We start from the raw sequence: 18,443 nt of genomic DNA, 5'->3' as shown, positions 1-18,443 counted from the left end.
GTGGGAGGAATCTGTAGGGGGCTTCCCCACCCCATCGGGAGCTCCCTGAGAAAAGTGCCTCCCCTCTTATCTGGGGGCGCTCAAAGGACCAGCAGAGGGTTTCTTCAGTGGAACACTCCGCTCCCGTAGGGCCTGTGCTGGTCACGTCCACTGCACTGACGTTCCCATCAGGGGGCGCCTCCTCCGTCCTATCGAGAGTTATCCCAGCGAGTGTGTTGGCGGGGACTGAGCCTCCTGCTTGAGGCTCCCCAGTCCCCGGGCTCAGGGCCCCACGCGCGCTCCGTCTGCCCTCCCGCCTCTCCTCGCCACTCTGAGTTCTGCGCCCAGGAGGTTCAGAAGTTCAGCGACTCCGCGGGGTGGGCGGGTTCTGGCGGCTCATTGCCCTCTTCCAACATGGCCGCCGCTGCCTCTGTGACAGTCAGGGTCACGTGGGCAGCTTCGCCTATGAGGTCGCTGGGGCTGGATCGACAATTGTCCCTTCCCGGATTCCGTCTCGAGGCGGCGACTGCGGCTGTCAACCCGAGCCTGAGCGATCATGGCAACGGGCTCGGGCGGGGAGCGCGTGGCAGCGGCGGCAGCGGAGGCAGTGGCGGCAGTTTGGTGGCGGGCCGGGGCGGCGGGGCGGCGGCGGCGGCGGCACTGGCACTGGCGCCGGCCCTGAGCGCCATGCGGCGGGGCAGCTCCGAGAGTGAGCTGGCGGCCCGGTGGGAGGCGGAGGCGGTGGCCGCGGCCAAAGCAGCGGCCAAAGCTGAGGCCGAGGCCACCGCGGAGACGGCGGAGGAACAGGTCTGCGTGGACTCTGGCGCGGCCGGGGAGCCCGAGCGCAAGGCCGGGGAGGAGCAGCCCAAGGCGGCCCCCGCCCGGGCCCTGGCGCAGCCCAGCTTGGTTGAGGAGGGGGACGCCCGGGTCCCTCAGCGGCCGCCGCCCACACTGCCTCCGACCAAGCCGAAGCCGGCGCGGGGCCTCTGCCTGCACGGGAAGCCCCTGGGCAAGGGCCGAAGCCGCAAGCGGAGCTCGGGCCACAGTTCCGGCGAGAACGGCTACCAGCGGCCGGTCACCGTGGACAGCTCCAAGGCCAGGACCTCCCTGGATGCCCTGAAGATCAGCATCCGCCAGCTCAAGTGGAAGGAGGTGAGGCCCGGCCCGGCCGCGTGGGCCCAGTGGGGTGGACAGGACGACCTCAGAGGTCCCGGCACGGCCCAGGTCAGGTCGGCGGGGGAGGGCTGAGCTCCTGCTGTGCACCACGCTCGGCCTGCTGGTCAGCCGCAAACCGCTCATCCTCTAAGGCCCACCCCCTAAGTCACTTCCTCCAACAGAGCTTTCCAGACCCCTCCAGGTCAAGTTAGCCACTCCCTCTTCTGGCTCCCCTGCAGCTTTTTGTCTGTCCCCAGCCATCAGCACTCGCCTCTGCTGGTTGTATGTCTGTCTCCTCCAGCAGCTTGTAAGCCCCTGGGGCCCCGGACCCGCTCTCTCACTTCTTCATTAAAGTTCTATTTGTTTAGCATTTGCTGTGTGACTCTGGGGCAGTGGAACAGTTTATATTTTGGAGGCAGACAGGCCTAGGGTCTCACTTCACTCTGCTACTTAGCTGTGTGACCTTGAGCAAGTTGCTTCACCTCTTCAGCTTATTCCCTTCTCTGTAAAGTGAGGCCAATTATACTTATCTCATCATCTTGTTAGCATTAGAAGACTCACTGCTTAGTGTTTTATAGCACAGGTCTGCAATAAATGGTAACTTATGTTACCACCCTCTCCTTTCTTCCTCAACCTCATCACCATCACCACCACCGGGACTACCACTGTCATCATCATCTGTGTAGGCACTGTATTTTATATTCCAGGCTTGGCATACAGCGGGTGTCAGTAAGTGGTGAATCAAAGGGTGAATGATGACATGAGTTATCATCCCTTAGCCCCTTTTACACTGGCAGGGGGTGGGATGGAGCGCCAGTGACTCTAGAGGTGTCTGTTGCAGTTGGCTGAGTGGATAAAGCCATTTGACTGCATTTGCAGCATATAGGGTATTGAATGCGCTTTCAGGAGTGTCAGAAGTTTGAGTCAGGATAGCTGAGTGTGGACACAGCCAGTGGGAACAGGGATCTGCTACAGGCAACAGGGAACTCAGGTACTTAGCCCTGTGCCTTGGCTATGGTAGATGCTTGGTAATGGTTTCATTAAGTTGGAACATACAGAGAGATGGCCACAGAAAGGATTGATGTGGTCAGAGAGTTGATGTTCCAGTAGGAAAGAACTCATTTGGTTCAGAGGCAAGTCAAGGATCAGGCAGAACTGACTTCCAGGTGGATAGAGGTTAGCCACTGGGGAAGTCTGACTCCAGGTGTCTGGGCCCTCAGCCCTGAGGCTTGGGATTCAGAGGGGAACTTTCATGCTGGGGAAACTTGGGGAAAACAAGGGCACACTCTCAGTTCTAAAGTATCTGGGTTTCTAGACAGGGTCCCAGGTCCAGGCCAGAGATATAAGGGCTAGAAAAGGTACAACTGGACAACTTGTCAGTGTTGTGGTCCTAATGAAGTGAGAATCCAGCAGCTGAATCCAGGCTATGGAATCAGGCTAGGCAGGTTGGCCCAAGTGGGGCCTCCACTTAGCTTAGCCCTGTGGGAGAGAGTGACACGAAGCAGGCCAGATCTTGTTTGCTAGGAGAGATGGGACCAGATGGACTCATACATCCCAGCCCAGGTTCATTCGCTCATTCTGTAAATGTCCACTATGGAGCTGCCAAATTCTATGCTGGGCCCTGGGAATCAAACATGCTTAAGATGTGATCCTTGCCCCCAAGGATTTTATAGTTCAACAGGGAATAAAACATAAGTAAAGGAATAATTGCGGTCATTATAGGGCCATTGCTGCTGCATCCTGAAATGCTCCCTTTTCAGTGATTTGCATGGCTTACTCCTGTCACTTCTTGAGATGATACCTTCCCACCAGTCTCCAGCTCTTGGTCTTTTTTTTTTCCATAGTACTAAACTTCACCTGGCATTATATTATATATTGTTTATTTATTGTCTGTTTCCCTCACTAGAATGTAAGCTCCGTGAGGGCAGGGGCTTTGTTTTGTTTATTGCTGTACCCGCAGGTGCTTGGCACGTAGAGGCTGCTCAATAAATATTTGTTGAATGGATGAATACATTATGTGATAAGTGTTTCTACGTGAAAGTAGAAGTGCTGCGGGAGGTAGAGGAAGGGCACCCCAGGAAGGACTTCTTGGAGGAGATAAACCGGAGCTGAGTCCTGCTTGCTGAAAATGAACTGGAGTTATTTAGGGGCCATAGACTTGATCCCCGGCTGCAGGAGTGGTATGGGCAAAGCAGAGGGCCTTTCAGCACTTTGTATATAATTCAGTATGGCTGGATCATAGCATGGGAGGTGGAATGGTGAGAGATGGGGCTGCAGAAATGAGCAGGGATCAGATCACATGTCATGCGATGGGATTTGGACCCGTCTGGGGGAGGAAGATGATGTGAGCCATTGACAGTATTTTAGTGTTCTTCCATTTGTCAAGGCAAGTCAGTTAAACCCTTCAGGCCTCAGTTTGCTTATCTGTAAAGTAGGGGTGGGCAGAGCTAGTTGAGTGGTTTCCAGACTCTACTTCGGCAGCCACGTAATGGTAATGTTGATCTACATGAGACTCCTGCGCTGGTCAACCCTGGGAAGTAGGCAGTTTCCAGGGTACTACGTGTAACTGCTTCTTTCACCTCCAACCCTGCCTTTTTTTCCCGCTCAGAGAGCACAGTGGCAGGCATATAAGTGGAGATGCCTATTCTAGTGTATTTTAAAATATAATTTGCTGAGTGGTGGCTCATGCCTATAATTTCAGCTACTTGGGAGGCTGAGGTGGGAGGATCACTTGAGTTCAGGAGATCAGGGATACAGTGAGCTATGATTGTGCCACTGTACTCCAGCAAGACCCTGTCTCTAAAAAAAAAAAAAAAAAAAAAATTGAAAATTAAAATAACGTAATTCACTTGCAACAATAAAACTCTACTATTAGACTTGTGATTATTAATATCACCCTTCCTCATTAGTGTATGAAGTCCTGAGGGCAGAGGTGGTATCTGACTTATGTCCCTAATGTACAGTACATTGTAGGTACTCAATAAATATTTATCAAATGAATTATGGAATAGTTGCAACAGAGCTTATCTTGACATGACACCCTGGAGTGTGGAGGTTGAAAAGTGCCAGAGTAGCTAAACTTTAAAGTTCCTTCCTGCTTTAAATTTTTATTTAAATTTTAAATAAAATTTAAGGTACTAGTATTCTTAGTACCTCCTACAAAGTTGACTGTGTGAAAAGTAATATATGTATATCCCTGGTACTAAGGAAGTGCAAGCATGTGACCTCTCTAGGCCTGTCTTTCCCCGTCTGTTATGGGGGTGATATTGGATAAGATCATCTTGAACTCCCAAGCACTGATGTTCTAAGAGCAAGAACTACTTCTGGGGGCTGCAGTGGAACGGAGCGAGCAACAGTGTCTCTTGCATGTCATGCTGTGTGGCTGCAGGGTTGGGGAGTACCCAGGTGGCTGACTTCGGTGGGAGTGGATGGGTGTAGCCCAGGTAAGAAATAAGGTCGTGAACACCAACCAGAGTGAAAGCTGCGTCTCCTTTTATGTGTGCATAAGGAGGAGCTCTGTTTCACTGTCTACTTTAATAGGGTAGAACTGAACTAGCATGTGAATTCAGAAGTTTGCTCAGCTGCAGGGCACACAATCTCCCTCCTTCCTTTTTTTTTGAGACAGGGTATCGCTCTATCAAGCAGGCTGGAGTGCAGTGGCGCGATCTTGGCTCACTGCAACCTCTGCCTCCCAGGTTCAAGCAATTCTCCTGCCTCAGCCTCTTGAGTAGCTGAGATTACAGACATGCATCACCATGCCTGGCTGATTTTTGTATTTTTAGTAGAGATGGGGTTTCACTGTGATGGCCAGGCTGGTCTTGAACTCCTGACCTCAAGTGATTTACCCGCCTCAGCCTCTCAAAGTGCTGGAATTACAGTCATGAGCCACCACCCCAGCCCCTTTTTCACTTTTCTTTATTCCACATATATTTAACAACAACCACCAACACCATGATAATAAATCTTTATATAGCTCTTACTCTGTTCCAGGTGCTGTTTAAGTGCTCTACATATATGCAATTATTTGACCCTCCCAACAACTCAGTAAACTAAGTGCCTTATTGTGTCCATTCTACAGATGAGAAAATGGAAGTACACAAAGGTTGACTTACCCGAGGCCACACAGCTAGTAAGGAACAGAGCTAGCATTTGAAATAGGCATTCCATTTGACTTCAGGCTTCAATTCTGTGCTCTCTATTGGAAAACACTGGGCTGGCGGTCACAGATATAGATGTGAACACAATACACTCCTTGCCCTCCAGGAGCTCCTGGTGTGGGAGGAGGAATAAATGTAAGCAGACCGTTACAGTTTGGTCTGGGAGGTAAGTCAAGGACGTTCCACACAGAGTAGGGACAGCAAGGCAGGCAGTATGGACCACGTTTTATATGCAGGGTGGGATGATGGCAGCTTAGGGAGCACGTAGGGGAGTGGAGAGCGATGAAGAAGGAGCCAGATCACAGAGCAGGTTGAAGGCCATGCCAAGAAGCTTGCGCTTCTGACTGAGTTTGATCACAGATTGCTTGCCATATATAGACCCAGCCTCCCTTGCCCACTCTCCTTCAGTCCCAAGTGAACCATGCCAGCTCTCAGATGATTCAGTTTGCAGTCATACCCGTTCTGGTCAGGTCTAATTTAACTGTGTCCACAGTGTTAAATTTGTTTCTGAAAGGGAAGAGTCACAGATGTGAGCTCTGTAAACTTGTAGACAAGACTGAAGTTATTCTCAAATTGCAAAATCATGTTTACAGAGTCACCACTGAAGTTGCAACATGAGAGAAGGCATGGTGCCTGGTTCACAGCAGATGCTCAATGTGTATGGATTTGTATGGTCCTCCTCCCATCCTGTGAAGTCTCACCATCCCTCATGGATTCTTCTGTCATTTTTCTATCCTCATTAAAAAACACCTTAGAGGAAAGACACCATGGAGAATAGATGCTGCTTTTGTTGTGAGCTGCCCTCCTTGGAGATGTAGGTTGTGTATATGTGCACAGTGGTTCCATGGCCACCAGCTAATGTGAATGAGGGCTCTGAGAAATTTCATAGAGGGACCTTTGTTGATGATAGTTTGAATAAGCCCCTGTCCTGAGATCTATTACAGTATGAAGTCTTTGTTTCAGAGACTCCAAATCATGCATTGTTTCCTGAAATGTGTCCAGCCTTTCTTTAGAACAAGTGTACCCTTAGTATATTGATCTATTTACAATGTGCATAATATTAGTTACTGTTTATTAAATATGGGTTATGTGCAAGGCATGGTACTAAGTATTTGATGCTCATGAAAAATTGTATCGAGAGGCTGAAGCACGAGAATCACTTGAACCTGAGAGGCGGAGGTTGCAGTGAGCTGAGATGGAGTCACTGCCCTTCAGCGGGGGGCAACACAGTGAGACTCCATCTCAAAAAATAATTGTATTGAGTATTTACTATACATTATTTATGGAATCCTCACAACAACTTTCTGAAATAGACTGCATTATCATCTTCAACTTACAGATGAGGGAACTGAGGCTTAGCGGGAGGCCAGTGCAGGGCCAGCCCATGGCCACACAGGTAACCAGTGGCAGAGGCATCTAGGGCTCTGGCTTGTAGCCAGTTTTCAGTCATACACCTCCTTCTTTGCTAATCCTTTGCTACAAACCATTCTGCAAGAAGTTGTTCTATTACCATCACTATCATCGTTATTATTCTCGAGTAACAACAGAAGAAACTGAGGTGGGCACAGCAAGTAAATGAGAAAGCCAGGGTTCAAGCAGTAGTCTTTTTTTGTTCCGAAGCCCACTTTTAAGTGTGTTTTATGATTCTTTACTTCTTAACCTTCCCATTCCCCATTTGACCCATAACTCGAGTGACATTGGAATCAGTCAGAATCAGGAGAGCAATAATGCAAACAGGACTTAAAATAAAACACACTGAAATATATCCTGCCTGGCAGAGGGAGCATTTGGTGCCTGCGCCTTCCAAATTCTGTCTTGCTGCTGCCCACAGGGGAGATGCGATTCCTGTGCCATTTGACTACCTGGGTTGCCTTCCTTCTCTGTGGAATGTAAGCCAGCTATTTGAATCTTTCCTCTTGGATTCCTTTTGGAAGAAGGCAGAGTATAAAATGAAATATTGGGTAGTCTAACCTTCCCTCCCTTTCTATTTTCAATGATGGCCATTGAGACTTACTTCCCATTTTTTAAAAATAGCACTATATTTAAAAAACATTATATACCCTATGCCATCAAATGTTCTCCTTCAACAGATATGTTATTTTAATGTCTAATCTATTGGAATTTTTCTGTTGCAAGTTATACTTGTCATAACATAAAAATCACAATCCACTGTTATTTGAACAATACAACCTGGGTAATAGCTTCATGAATCCACACTAACTCCTTAAACAGTCCTTTAAGAGACAATAAATTCAAGGAGCTCACATTCAAGTTCTATAACTCCTATAAATTAAAATTGTGTCTGTGTGTTTTTAAACAGGTGTTGTAATTGTTAGGCTGTTTTCCATGTTATAAAACGTACAGTTTACTGTGCCACAATTTTGCTAGCATTTTGGATTCTGGTATCAGCAGAAGTTTAAGGCAAAAATTCAATATACGTTTTATTTTTTATTTAAATCTATTCTTGAACATACTGTAAAGGTAACCGACCACGATTTAAGTGCTTTCTTTCAAGAGGAAGTATTGTATCTTGTAGTTGGCATGGGCTTTGAAATCAGACAGGTGTAGGTTAAAATCCTTGCCTCTGATTGCTTGTGTGACTAAACTGTGTCCTAAATACAGAACCTCTCTGAGACTCAGTTTCTTCAACTGTAGCAATAGGCTAGTGCGATCTCACAGTTTTTGTAAGAGTAAATGAAGGAATGTATGTAAATTGCCTGAACCCAATGCTTGGCACACTGTAGATATTCAGTTAGTGTAGAGTCCTTTCTTTCTATTGTGTAATTACAGGCATTGGTTATTTGATCTTTTTTTTTTTTTTTTCTTAAACGGGGGGGAAATGTATTTTAAAATGTGGTCCATATATGTAGCTTACTGGTTAATCAGTGCAGGTATGACCAGCTAATTTAACTCATTTAATAAACATTTTGAGATCTACTTTGTGCCAGGCCATGTTTGGCATCTTGGGGATACAGCAGATGACACAGCCACACACAGATGGCTGCAGTTTAAGGGACAGTTGCATTCTGGGTGAATGTCAACTTGACGTAGTCTAGGTTTAAGATGTTAAAAATAACACTGATTTCATGGTTTTTTTTCTTTTTAAATCAATTATATAAAGTTTCCTGAGTCTAGTTGAATGTTTTACAGTCTCCATTCTGGACCTGGTTCCTATCTCATACTTTGTTTTTCATCTGTTTGTTTTTTTGGGGTGGAGTCTCCCTCTGTTGCCCAGGTTGGAGTACAGTGGTGCAATCTTGGCTCACTGCAACCTCTGCCTCCCAGGTTTTAGCGATTCTCCTGTCTCAAAAGGCCTTTTGAGTAGCTGGGACTACAGGTGCCTGTCACCATGCCTGGCTAATTTTTGTACTTTTAGTAGAGATGGGGTTTCACCATGTTGGCCAGGCTGGTCTTGAACTCGTGACCTCAGATGATCTTCCCACCTCGGCCTCCCAAAGTGTTGGGATTACAGGCGTGAGCCACCTGGCCTGGCCTGTCTCATACTTTGGTATATTGATTACATATGTCATCATGGGAAACTCATTTTAACCATTTGAGTGACATCAGTATCTTGACTTTAGGTTTCACAGGGAAAACAGATGTTATTCTACATGAAGCTATGTGGAAAAGATACAAATTTCCTGGATCACATAGTAGCTCTGTGCCCCTGGACAAGTTGCTTTACCTCATCTCTAAGACTGAGTATAAAATACTAGCGAGTCGTGGTGAGGATGAAGTCAGAAATTTTTTTTTTTTTTTGTATTGTGCGTTAGGTTCTGGGGTACATGTGCAGATCATGCAGGATTGTTGCATAGGTACATATATGGCAAGGTGGTTTGCTGCCTTCATCCCCCCGTCACCTATATCTGGGATTTCCCCCCTCATCCCTCCCCACCCCCTGCTGTCCCTCCCCTAGCCCTCAACTACAGACTGCTGTGTGTGATGCTCCCCTCCCTGTGTCCATGTGTTCTAATTGTTCAATACCCGCCTATGAGTGAGAACATGTGGTGTTTGGTTTTCTGTTCTTGTGTCAGTTTGTTGAGAATGATGATTTCCAGATTCATCCATGTCCCTATGAAGGACACGAACTCATTGTTTTTTATGGCTGTGTGGTATTCCATGGTGTGTCTGTGCCATATTTTCTTTATCCAGTCTATCATTGACGGACATTTGGGTTGGTTCCAAGTCTGCTATTGTAAACAGTGCTGCAATGAACATACGTGTGCATGTGTCTTTATAATAGAACAAGTTATAATTCTTTAGGTATATATTCAGTAATGGGATTGCTGGGTCAAATGGAATTTCTATTTTTAGGTCCTTGAGGAATCACCACACTGTCTTCCACAATGGTTGCACTAATTTGCACTCCCACCAACAATGTAAAAGTTTTCCTATTTCTCCACATCCTCTCTGGCATCTGTTGTCTCCAGATTTTTTAAATGATCGCCATTCTAACTGGTGTGAGATGGTATCTCAATGTGGTTTTGATTTGCATTTCTCTAATGACCAGTGATGATAAGCATTTTTTCGTATGTTTGTTGGCCTCATAGATGTCTTCTTTTGTAAAGTGTCTGTTCATATCCTTCACCCACTTTTGAATGGGTTTGTTTTTTTCTTATAAATCTTTTTTAGTTCTTTGTAGATTCTGCAATTAGCCCTTTGTAGATTCTGGATATTAGCCCTTTGTCAGATGGGTAGATTGCAAACATTTTTTCCCATTTTGTTGGTTGCTGTTTCACTCTAATGATTGTTTCCTTTGCTGTACAGAAGCTCTGGAGTTTAATTAGATCCCATTTGTCTGTTTTGGCTTTTGTTGCCATTGCTTTTGGTGTTTTAGCCATGAAGTCCTTGCCTATGCCTGTGTCCTGAATGGTTTTGCCTTGGTTTTCTTCTAGGGTTTTTATGGTGTTAGGTCTTATGTTTAGATCTTTAATCCATCTGGAGTTAATTTTAGTGTAAGGTTTTGGGAAGGGGTCCAGTTTCAGCTTTCTGCACATGGCTAGTCAGTTTTCCCAACACCATTTATTAAACAGGGAATCCTTTCCCCATTGCTTGTTTTTGTCAGGATTGTCAAAGATCAGATGATTGTAGATGTGTGGTGTTGCTTCTGAGGCCTCTGTTCTGTTCCATTGGTCTATGTCTCTGTTTTGGTACCAGTGCCATTCTGTTTTGATTACTGTGGCCTTGTAGTATAGTTTGAAGTCAGGCAGCGTGATGCCTCTGGCTTTGCTCTTTTTGCTTAGGGTTGTTTTGGCTATGGGGGCTCTCTTTTGGTTCCATATGAAGTTTGAAGTGGTTTTTTCCAGTTCTGTGAAGGTCATTGGTAGCTTAATGGGGATAGCATTGAATCTATAAATTACTTTGGGCAGTATGGCCATTTTCACGATGTTGATTCTTCCCAACCATGAGCATGGGATGTTTTTCCACCTGTTTGTGTCCTCTCTTATTTCACTGAGCAGTGGTTTGTAGTTCTCCTTGAAGAGGTCCTTTATATCCTTTGTTAGTTGTATTCCTAGGTATTTTATTCTCTTTGTAGCAATTGTGAATGGTAGTTCACAATTCACAATTGTGAATGGGAGCTCTCTGTCTGTTATTGGTGTATAGAAATGCTTGTTATTTCTGCACATTGATTTTGTATCCTGAGACTTTGCTGAAGTTACTTATCAGTTTCAGGAGTTTTTGGGCTGAGACGATGGGGTCTTCTAAATTTACAGTCATGTCATCTGCAAATAAAGACAATTTGGCTTCCTCTTTTCCTAATTGAATACCCTTTATTTCTTTTTCTCGCCTGATTGCTCCAGCTAGAACTTCCAATACTATATTGAATAGGAGTGGTGAGAGAGGGCATTCTTGTCTAGTGCCAGATTTCAAAGGGAATGCTTCCAGTTTTTGCCTGTTCAGTGTGATATTGTCTGTGGGTTTGTCATAAATAGCTTTTATTATTTTGTGATACATTCCATTGATACCTAGTTTGTTGAGAGTTTTTAGCATACAGGGCTGTTGAATTTTGTCAAAGCCCTTCTCTGCATCTATGGAGATAATCATGTGGTTTTTGTCTTTGGTTCTGTTTATGTGATGGATTACATTTATAGACTTGTGAATTGTTGAACCAGCCTTGCGTCCCAGGGATGAAGCCTACTTGATCATGATAAATAAGCTTTTTGATTTTCTGTTGCATTCTGTTTGCCAGTATTTTATTGAAGATTTTTGCGTCGATGTTCATCATGGATATTGGCCTGAAGCTTTCTTTTCTTGTTGCATCTCTGCCTGGTTTTGGTATTAGGTTGATGTTGGACTCACAAAATGAGTTGGGGAGGATTCCCTCTTTTTGTATTGTTTGGAAGCATTTCAGAAGGAATGGTACCGGCTCCTCTTTGTACATCTGGTAGAATTTGGCTGTAAACCCACCTGGACCTGGGCTTTTTTTTAGTTGGTAGGCTCTTAATTGGTGCCTCAACTTCAGCCTTTGTTATTGGTCTATTCAGGGTTTCAACTTCTTCCTGGTTTACTGTTGGAAGAGTGCAAGAGTCCAGGAATTTATCCATTTCTTCCAGGTTTACTGGTTTATGTGCATAGAGTTGTTTGTAGTAATCTCTGGTGTTAGTTTGTATTTCTGTGGAGTTGGTGGTGATGTTCCCTTTATCGTTTTTTATTGCATCTATTTGATTCTTCTCTCTTTTCTTTTTTATTAGTCTGGCTAGCAGTCTATCTATTTTGTTGATCTTTTCAAAAACCAGCTCGTGGATTTGATTTTTTGAAGGGTTTTTTTGTGTCTCTGTCTCCTTCAGTTCTGCTGTGATCTTACTTATTTTTTGTCTTCTGCTAGCTTTTTATTTTTTTTTAATCTTGCTCCTCTAACTCTTTCAATTTTGTTGATATACCCACTGTCCAACCAGACCCGCAAATGAACGTGGTACCTTGTTTGGAATTGTGGAGGCCACTCAGCTTCTGCATCTCTCTCGTTGCTAGGTACTTTCTGGAGCTGCCTCTTATTCGGCCATCTTGGGAATCCTCCCACCGAAGTCAGAAAATCTTAAAAGTGCCTGGCACATTAAGAATATATGTTGGTTTGGCTTTCCCTCTGGTGAGTCTCAGTGATATCTTAATTAAATTTTGTCAACAGAAAAATGGATGGTATGAACAGGCAGATCAGCTTGCCATCCTCTAATTAGGTTTGAACCCCTCCTTTCCTTGTGGTTGCTCTTCTGAAGCCAAGTCTTGTCCCTCAGATTCCTTCACAGAGGTTATTACTTTGCTGGAGAGAACGATTCAGTTTCCATATTCCAGGTGGACTTCCATCTCTGCTTCCTCCTTGTGTCAAGTTGCGCCTTGCCAGCTGCTGCTGCTGCCATTTGCGTGCGTGTTTGTTTCCCTGGGTGTTTCTGAACCATTATCAAGTAATTTTTATAAATGCTTTATACATCCTAGCAGGCACTTCTGGAGGCTTCCTTCCCTCTCCCATATGCTTCTCTGTCATCTGAATAAAACCTTCACACCCTTAATGAAGTTGGAAGAACAGGCAGTTTATCTCCTGTGTAGTCTTCCCTGGGTATCTTTTTGCTTTTCAAATAAGTTCCTCAGTGCATCTGCCTAGAACTCTGATGAAGGCCAGTTTTCCTATTTTGTTCTTTATGCTCATAGGGAGATTTTATTGCTCATTGTGTCAGAACTGTGGGTTACTGGAATTTTAAAAAGCAACAGTGGACCATTTTCTGGACATCTTAGATTATGTGTAAATAACTTTGTTCCAATTCCAGAAACAGTATGTGCTTATGAAAATTTATACAGTTCCCAAGCATATAAAATAAAAACTAAAACAAAACCCCCACCCCACCCTGCTCCCTTTACCTCTTCCCCTGTACGTCACTTCTGAGAGGTAAAGTCAGAATCACAATTTGATAAGTATTTTTCCAGATTCATTCTTTCCTTCTCTTTTTCTTTCTTTCTTTTCTTTTCTTTTCTTTTCTTTTTTCTGAGATGGAGTCTTGCTTTGTTGCCCAGGCTGGAATGCAGTGGTGCAATCTTGGCTCACTGTAACCTCTGCCTCCCTAGTTCAAGCAATTGTCATGCCTCGGCCTCCTAAATAGCTGGGATTACATGTGTGTGCCACCATGCCTGGCTAATTTTTGTATTTTTAGTAGAGACGGGGTTTCACCATGTTGGCTAGGCTGGTCTTGAACTCCTGACCTTGTGATCCACATGCCTGTTTCCCAAAGTGCCGGGATTTTAGGCATGGCCCATATTTTTTCTTATTCTTGTATATATCAGGTTGGCTAAAGTGCTATAGTAACAACCACAAAATAGCAGTGGCTTAATACAACCAAAGTTTATTTCTTGCCCACGCTGTGCATTCAATGGGGGTTGGTGGGATGGGGGAGCAGGGGTCTCTCATCATCTTGGTTATTGAGATCCTGGTCTCCCATTGTGACACCTGCTTCCAGGAGTCACTGAGGGAGGGAAAGGGCTTGTGGTGGTCAATTTGCACAAGTTTTTAAAACTTCTACCCAGAAGTGATGCATCACTTCAGCTCACATTTTATTTGCTGAAGCAAGTTACATGGCCATGGCTAACCTCAGAGGGGTGGGGGATGTGCAGTCCCACCATGAGGGTGTAAAGAGGAGAATCAGGCTTTTGGGTAAACTGTGCTAATTACCACCATGATATAAATCACATGTAGAGTTACAAATATATGCTATGTATAAATATTAATATACGTATATTTTATTTTTCTTTCTAGAGAGGGCCTTGCTCTGTTGCCCAGGCTGGAGTTCAGTGCTGCGATCTTGGCTCACTGCAGCCTCCGCCTCCTGGGCACAAACCATCCTCCCATCTCAGCTCCTCTTGCCCCCGGGAGTTGGGACTGCAGGTGCACGCCATGCCCAGCTAATTTTTTATATTTTTTTGTAGAGACAACATTGTGCCATGTTGCCCAAGCTCGTCTCCTAGGCTCAAGTGATTCTCCTGCCTTGGCCTCCCAAAGTGCTGGGATTACAGGTGTGAGCCACTGTACCCAGCAGATGTTTCATTTTTTAAAATGCTGCAGTTATACCATGTATATAGTATTTGACAACTGCTTTTCTAGCAGTACCTCATGTACACCTTTCTCTGTTAGTATGCATAGATTCATTTCATTTTAACAACCTGATAGTCCATTTTATGCATGTACCACAATTTACTGATGCATGTTGTTTCCATGTGTTTTCTTTGCTATAACAAAGAGTGGTGCAGTAAACATCACTCTTCAGACCTTTTTTTTTTTTTGAGATGGAGTCTTGCTCTGTCACTCAGGCTGGAGTGCAGTGGCGCTATCTTGGCTCACTGCAACCTCTTCCTCCCACGTTCAAGCAATTCTTGTGCCTCGGCCTCCAGAGTAGTTGGGATTACAGGCGTGTGCCACCATGCCTCACTAATTTTTTTTTTTTTTTGAAATGGAGTCTCACTCTGTCACCAGGCTGGAGTGCAGTGGCACGATATCAGCTCTCTGCAACCTTCGCCTCCTGGGTTCAAGCGATTCTCCTGCCTCAGCCTCTCAAATAACTGGAACTACAGGTGCACACCACCATGCCCAGCTAATTTTTGTATTTTTAGTAGAGATGGAGTTTCACCGAGTTGGCCAGGATAGTCTCGATCTCTTGACCTCCACCCGCCTTGGCCTCCTAAAGTGCTGGGATTACAAGCGCGAGCCACTGTGCCCAGCCTGCCTAGCTAATTTTTGTATTTTTAGTAGAGACAGGGTTTCACCATGTTGGCTAAGCTGGTCTTGAACTCCTGACCTCAAGTGATCTGCCCCCCTTGGCCTCCCAAAGTGCTGGAATTACAGGTGTGAGCCACTGCACCTGGCCTTTTCAGGCATTTTAAGTATGTGTTTGTGCAAATACTTCTGTAGGATAAATTCCTAGGAATGGCTGGGTCAAAGGGCATATGTACTTTGTATTTTGATAGTTACTATCAAATTGCCCTCAGCAGGGTTTGAGACGGCCTGTCTTTGCATATCTGCTCCAATACTATATACTATTCATCTTGTGTATCTTTGCCAGACTAACAGGTATAAATGTGTTCTTTTAATTTACATTTCTCTGATTGTCAACAAGGTTGAACTTTTTGCTAAGTTAGTTCATTTGTCTTGCTTCATCTGTAAAATGACTGAATGCATTCTTTGTTCTTTTCATCTTTTGGGTTGTTTTGTTTATGTTTTTTTCTTTTTGGTTCGTAAATATTATGGATAGTTACTTTTTTTTCCCCATTTATTTATTTTATTGCATTTTAGGTTTTGAGGTACATGTGAAGAACATGCAAGATTGTTGCATAGGTACACACTTTTTATCTCATACACATTGTAAATATTTTCACCCTTGGTTATTTAAATGTCTACCAAATAATCATTTGCCTTACATGATCTGCATTGTAATTAAAAAATTTCTTCTTCTAATTCACTAAAAAAGTCCTTAATTACTTTTGACTTGTTAGCTTAAGAAGGCAGAAGAAACATATAATTCTACCTTCAGGTGCTATGAAATATCTAGCGAGTTAAGAGGTTGTGTGGAAAGCCTTAGAGTTTTACGTGTCCATGGATCTGGATATTTTATATGAGACTTTCACATAGATTTACCTAACATGACTCTGACTTTGTGCAGTAAGTATGGTAGATTTCATTATTTCTATTGTACAGATGTCTCAGCATCTATAGATTTGGGTTTGAATCCCCACCACATATTAGTTCTGTCAGATGGGGCATCATGGTACTTAGGGGGTTGTTCCATGTTAATCATATATTTATGACCATGGCTAACCTCAGAGCGATGGGGAATGTGCAGTTTCACCATGAGGGTGTAAAGAAGAGAATCAAGTTATTCGGTAAACTGCTGATTACCACTACAATATAGATCATATGTAGAGATACAAATATATGCTGTATATAAATATAAATATACACATATTTCGTTTTTCTAGAGAGGTCTTACTGTCGCAGAGGCTGGAGTGCAGTGGTGAGATCTTGGTTCACTGTAACCTTTGCCTCCTGGGATCAAACTATCCTCCTTCTGCACAACAGAAATAATGAAATGAAAGTCAGCATGCAATCAGTGTTTGTTTTCTTTCAACTCTTCTACCCTTCAGAGGTGGTAAGAGACACATAACTTAGAACTAGAGCCTGGCTCTTCTGGCTCGTAGGCCAGGTCTTGTTCTAGTGGACTGTACTGTGCCTCTGAAGGGAGTGTGAGCTCCTGGCCCCTTAGAAGTAAGACCATCAGAAGTTAGTGTTTATATAAGTCCTTCAGTGCAGGACTGGGCTTTGAGCCTGGATGTTAATTTTATTTAAAAAGCATATTTCTCACTTGTATAAATAATCCTTGTACATTGCTTAAAAATTTGGAAAAAAACATTTTTAAAACATTTATAGTCCTACCATTGAGATGCAATGACTGCTTTCATGTCGAAGCATTTTTTTCCAGTATTTCTTTTGGGCATATATATATATTTTTGTTTTACAAAGCTGATACAATTTTATTATATCATTAACATTAATGTCCACATTATAATTTAAATATTTTTCCTTGCTATGCAACTTTTTATCAATGTCATTTTAATTGCTAAAAAATATTTCATTCAGTGGGATATATTTCATTAGTTATTTTTCTAGTATTAAATGTTTAGATTGAATCCTCTATTAAAAATTCTTCAGGAATGTGCTTCCTTCCTTATTCTTTTTTTTTTTTTTTTTTTTTTTTTGAGACAGAGTCTCGCTTTGTCACCAGGTGCCAGGCTGGAGTGCAGTGGCACAATCTCAGATCATGGCAACCTCCACCTCCTGGGTTTGAGCAATTCTCCTGCCTCAGCCTCCTGAGTAGCTGGGATTACTGGTGTGTTCCACCATACCCAGCTAATTTTGGTATTTTTAGTAAAGACAAGGTTTCACCATGTTGGTCATAATTGTCTTGATCTCTTGACCTCGTAATCCACCCACCTCGGCCTCCCAAAGTGCTGGGATTACAGGTGTGAGCCACTGCGCCCAGCCCCTTCTTTTATTTCATATATATATAGTCCTTAGAGACAAGGTCTCACTGTGTTGCTCAGGCTGGAGTGCAGGGGCATGAACATAGCTCACTGTAGCCTTGAACTCCTGACCTCAAGTGATCCTGTCACCCGAGCCTCCAAACTAGCCAGGACTAAAGGCATGTGCCCCCATGTTCAGCTAATTTTTGTATTTTTTGTTCGTTTGTTTGTAGAGATGAGGTCTCTATGTGTTGCCCAGGCTGGTCTTGAACTCTTGGTCTCAATAATCCTCTGGCTTCGGCCTCCCAGATTGCTAGGATTACAGGAGTGCATCACTGCACCCAGCATATTTCACATTATTTTCTTAAGATAACTTTCCAAAAATGAAATAAATAGACCACAGAGAATATACATTTAAGGCTTTTGGAATATATGGCCAAATTTCTTTCCAAAAGAGTTTTAGCAATTTATGCTCAACTCTGTGAGAGTTCCTATAAATACTTGCCTTTGAAGAATGTAATGACAAATACTGGAAAAGAGAGTGAAACAAATGAATCTTCTCCAACCTATGGGTCCTGTCTTCACCAAATACTTAATTCTAATCATCAGTGCATAGTTCAAAGCAAGACATTTTGATACAGCTAATTTGGTGTGGCCATTATGCCTAATTTGAAACAGCCATATCAAAATGTAAAGTCACACTTTTTAATTCTCAAATAATGTATTCAGTAGATATGCTTGACTTTCTCTTTGTCCTTATCCTTCTTTGGTGTCTCACTATGTTGCCCAGGCTAGTCGTGAATGCCTAGCCTCAAGAGATCCTCCCACCTTGGCCTCCCAAAGTGCTGGGATTCTAGGCGTGAGCCACCATGCCTGGCTCATCCTTGACCTTCTCATTACTTCTGACTTCTTGTGTCATCCCTGGCCTTCGACCCAGAGGTAAGGCTTAAGCATATCACATACTTTGGCAGTTTTGTTGCCAAAAGTTTTGATAGGTGATTTTTTAGGTTTTTTCAAAACGTCTCTGGTGTTTAAAAAAAGGGGAGGATATTAGGAACTGCATTAAAATGTCATATGCCGGCCGGGCGCAGTGGCTCAAGCCTGTAATCCCAGCACTTTGGGAGGCCGAGGCGGGTGGATCACGAGGTCAAGAGATCGAGA

The 18,443-nt window shown here is 43.9% G+C and overlaps 1 protein-coding gene across 3 annotated transcripts in view; it reads left to right on the top strand.

Moving 5' to 3' along the window:
• The first annotated feature begins 218 nt into the window (after window positions 1-218).
• Window positions 219-18,443, top strand: part of TTLL11 (tubulin tyrosine ligase like 11) — a 277,911-nt gene continuing 259,686 nt past the window's right edge. For all 3 annotated transcript variants that reach the window (XM_032251514.1, XM_032251513.1, XM_032251515.1), the window contains exon 1: window positions 219-1,131. In XM_032251514.1, the coding sequence (XP_032107405.1) occupies window positions 394-1,131 (738 nt within the window). In that variant the 5' untranslated portion in view covers window positions 219-393. The remainder of the gene's footprint in view (window positions 1,132-18,443) is intronic.

This window comes from Sapajus apella, unplaced genomic scaffold, assembly GCF_009761245.1.
Source record: "Sapajus apella isolate SASKATOON/1434 unplaced genomic scaffold, GSC_monkey_1.0 scaffold76, whole genome shotgun sequence".
NCBI classification, from domain to species: Eukaryota; Metazoa; Chordata; class Mammalia; order Primates; family Cebidae; genus Sapajus; species Sapajus apella.
This window is presented reverse-complemented; position numbering and strand designations above follow the sequence as displayed.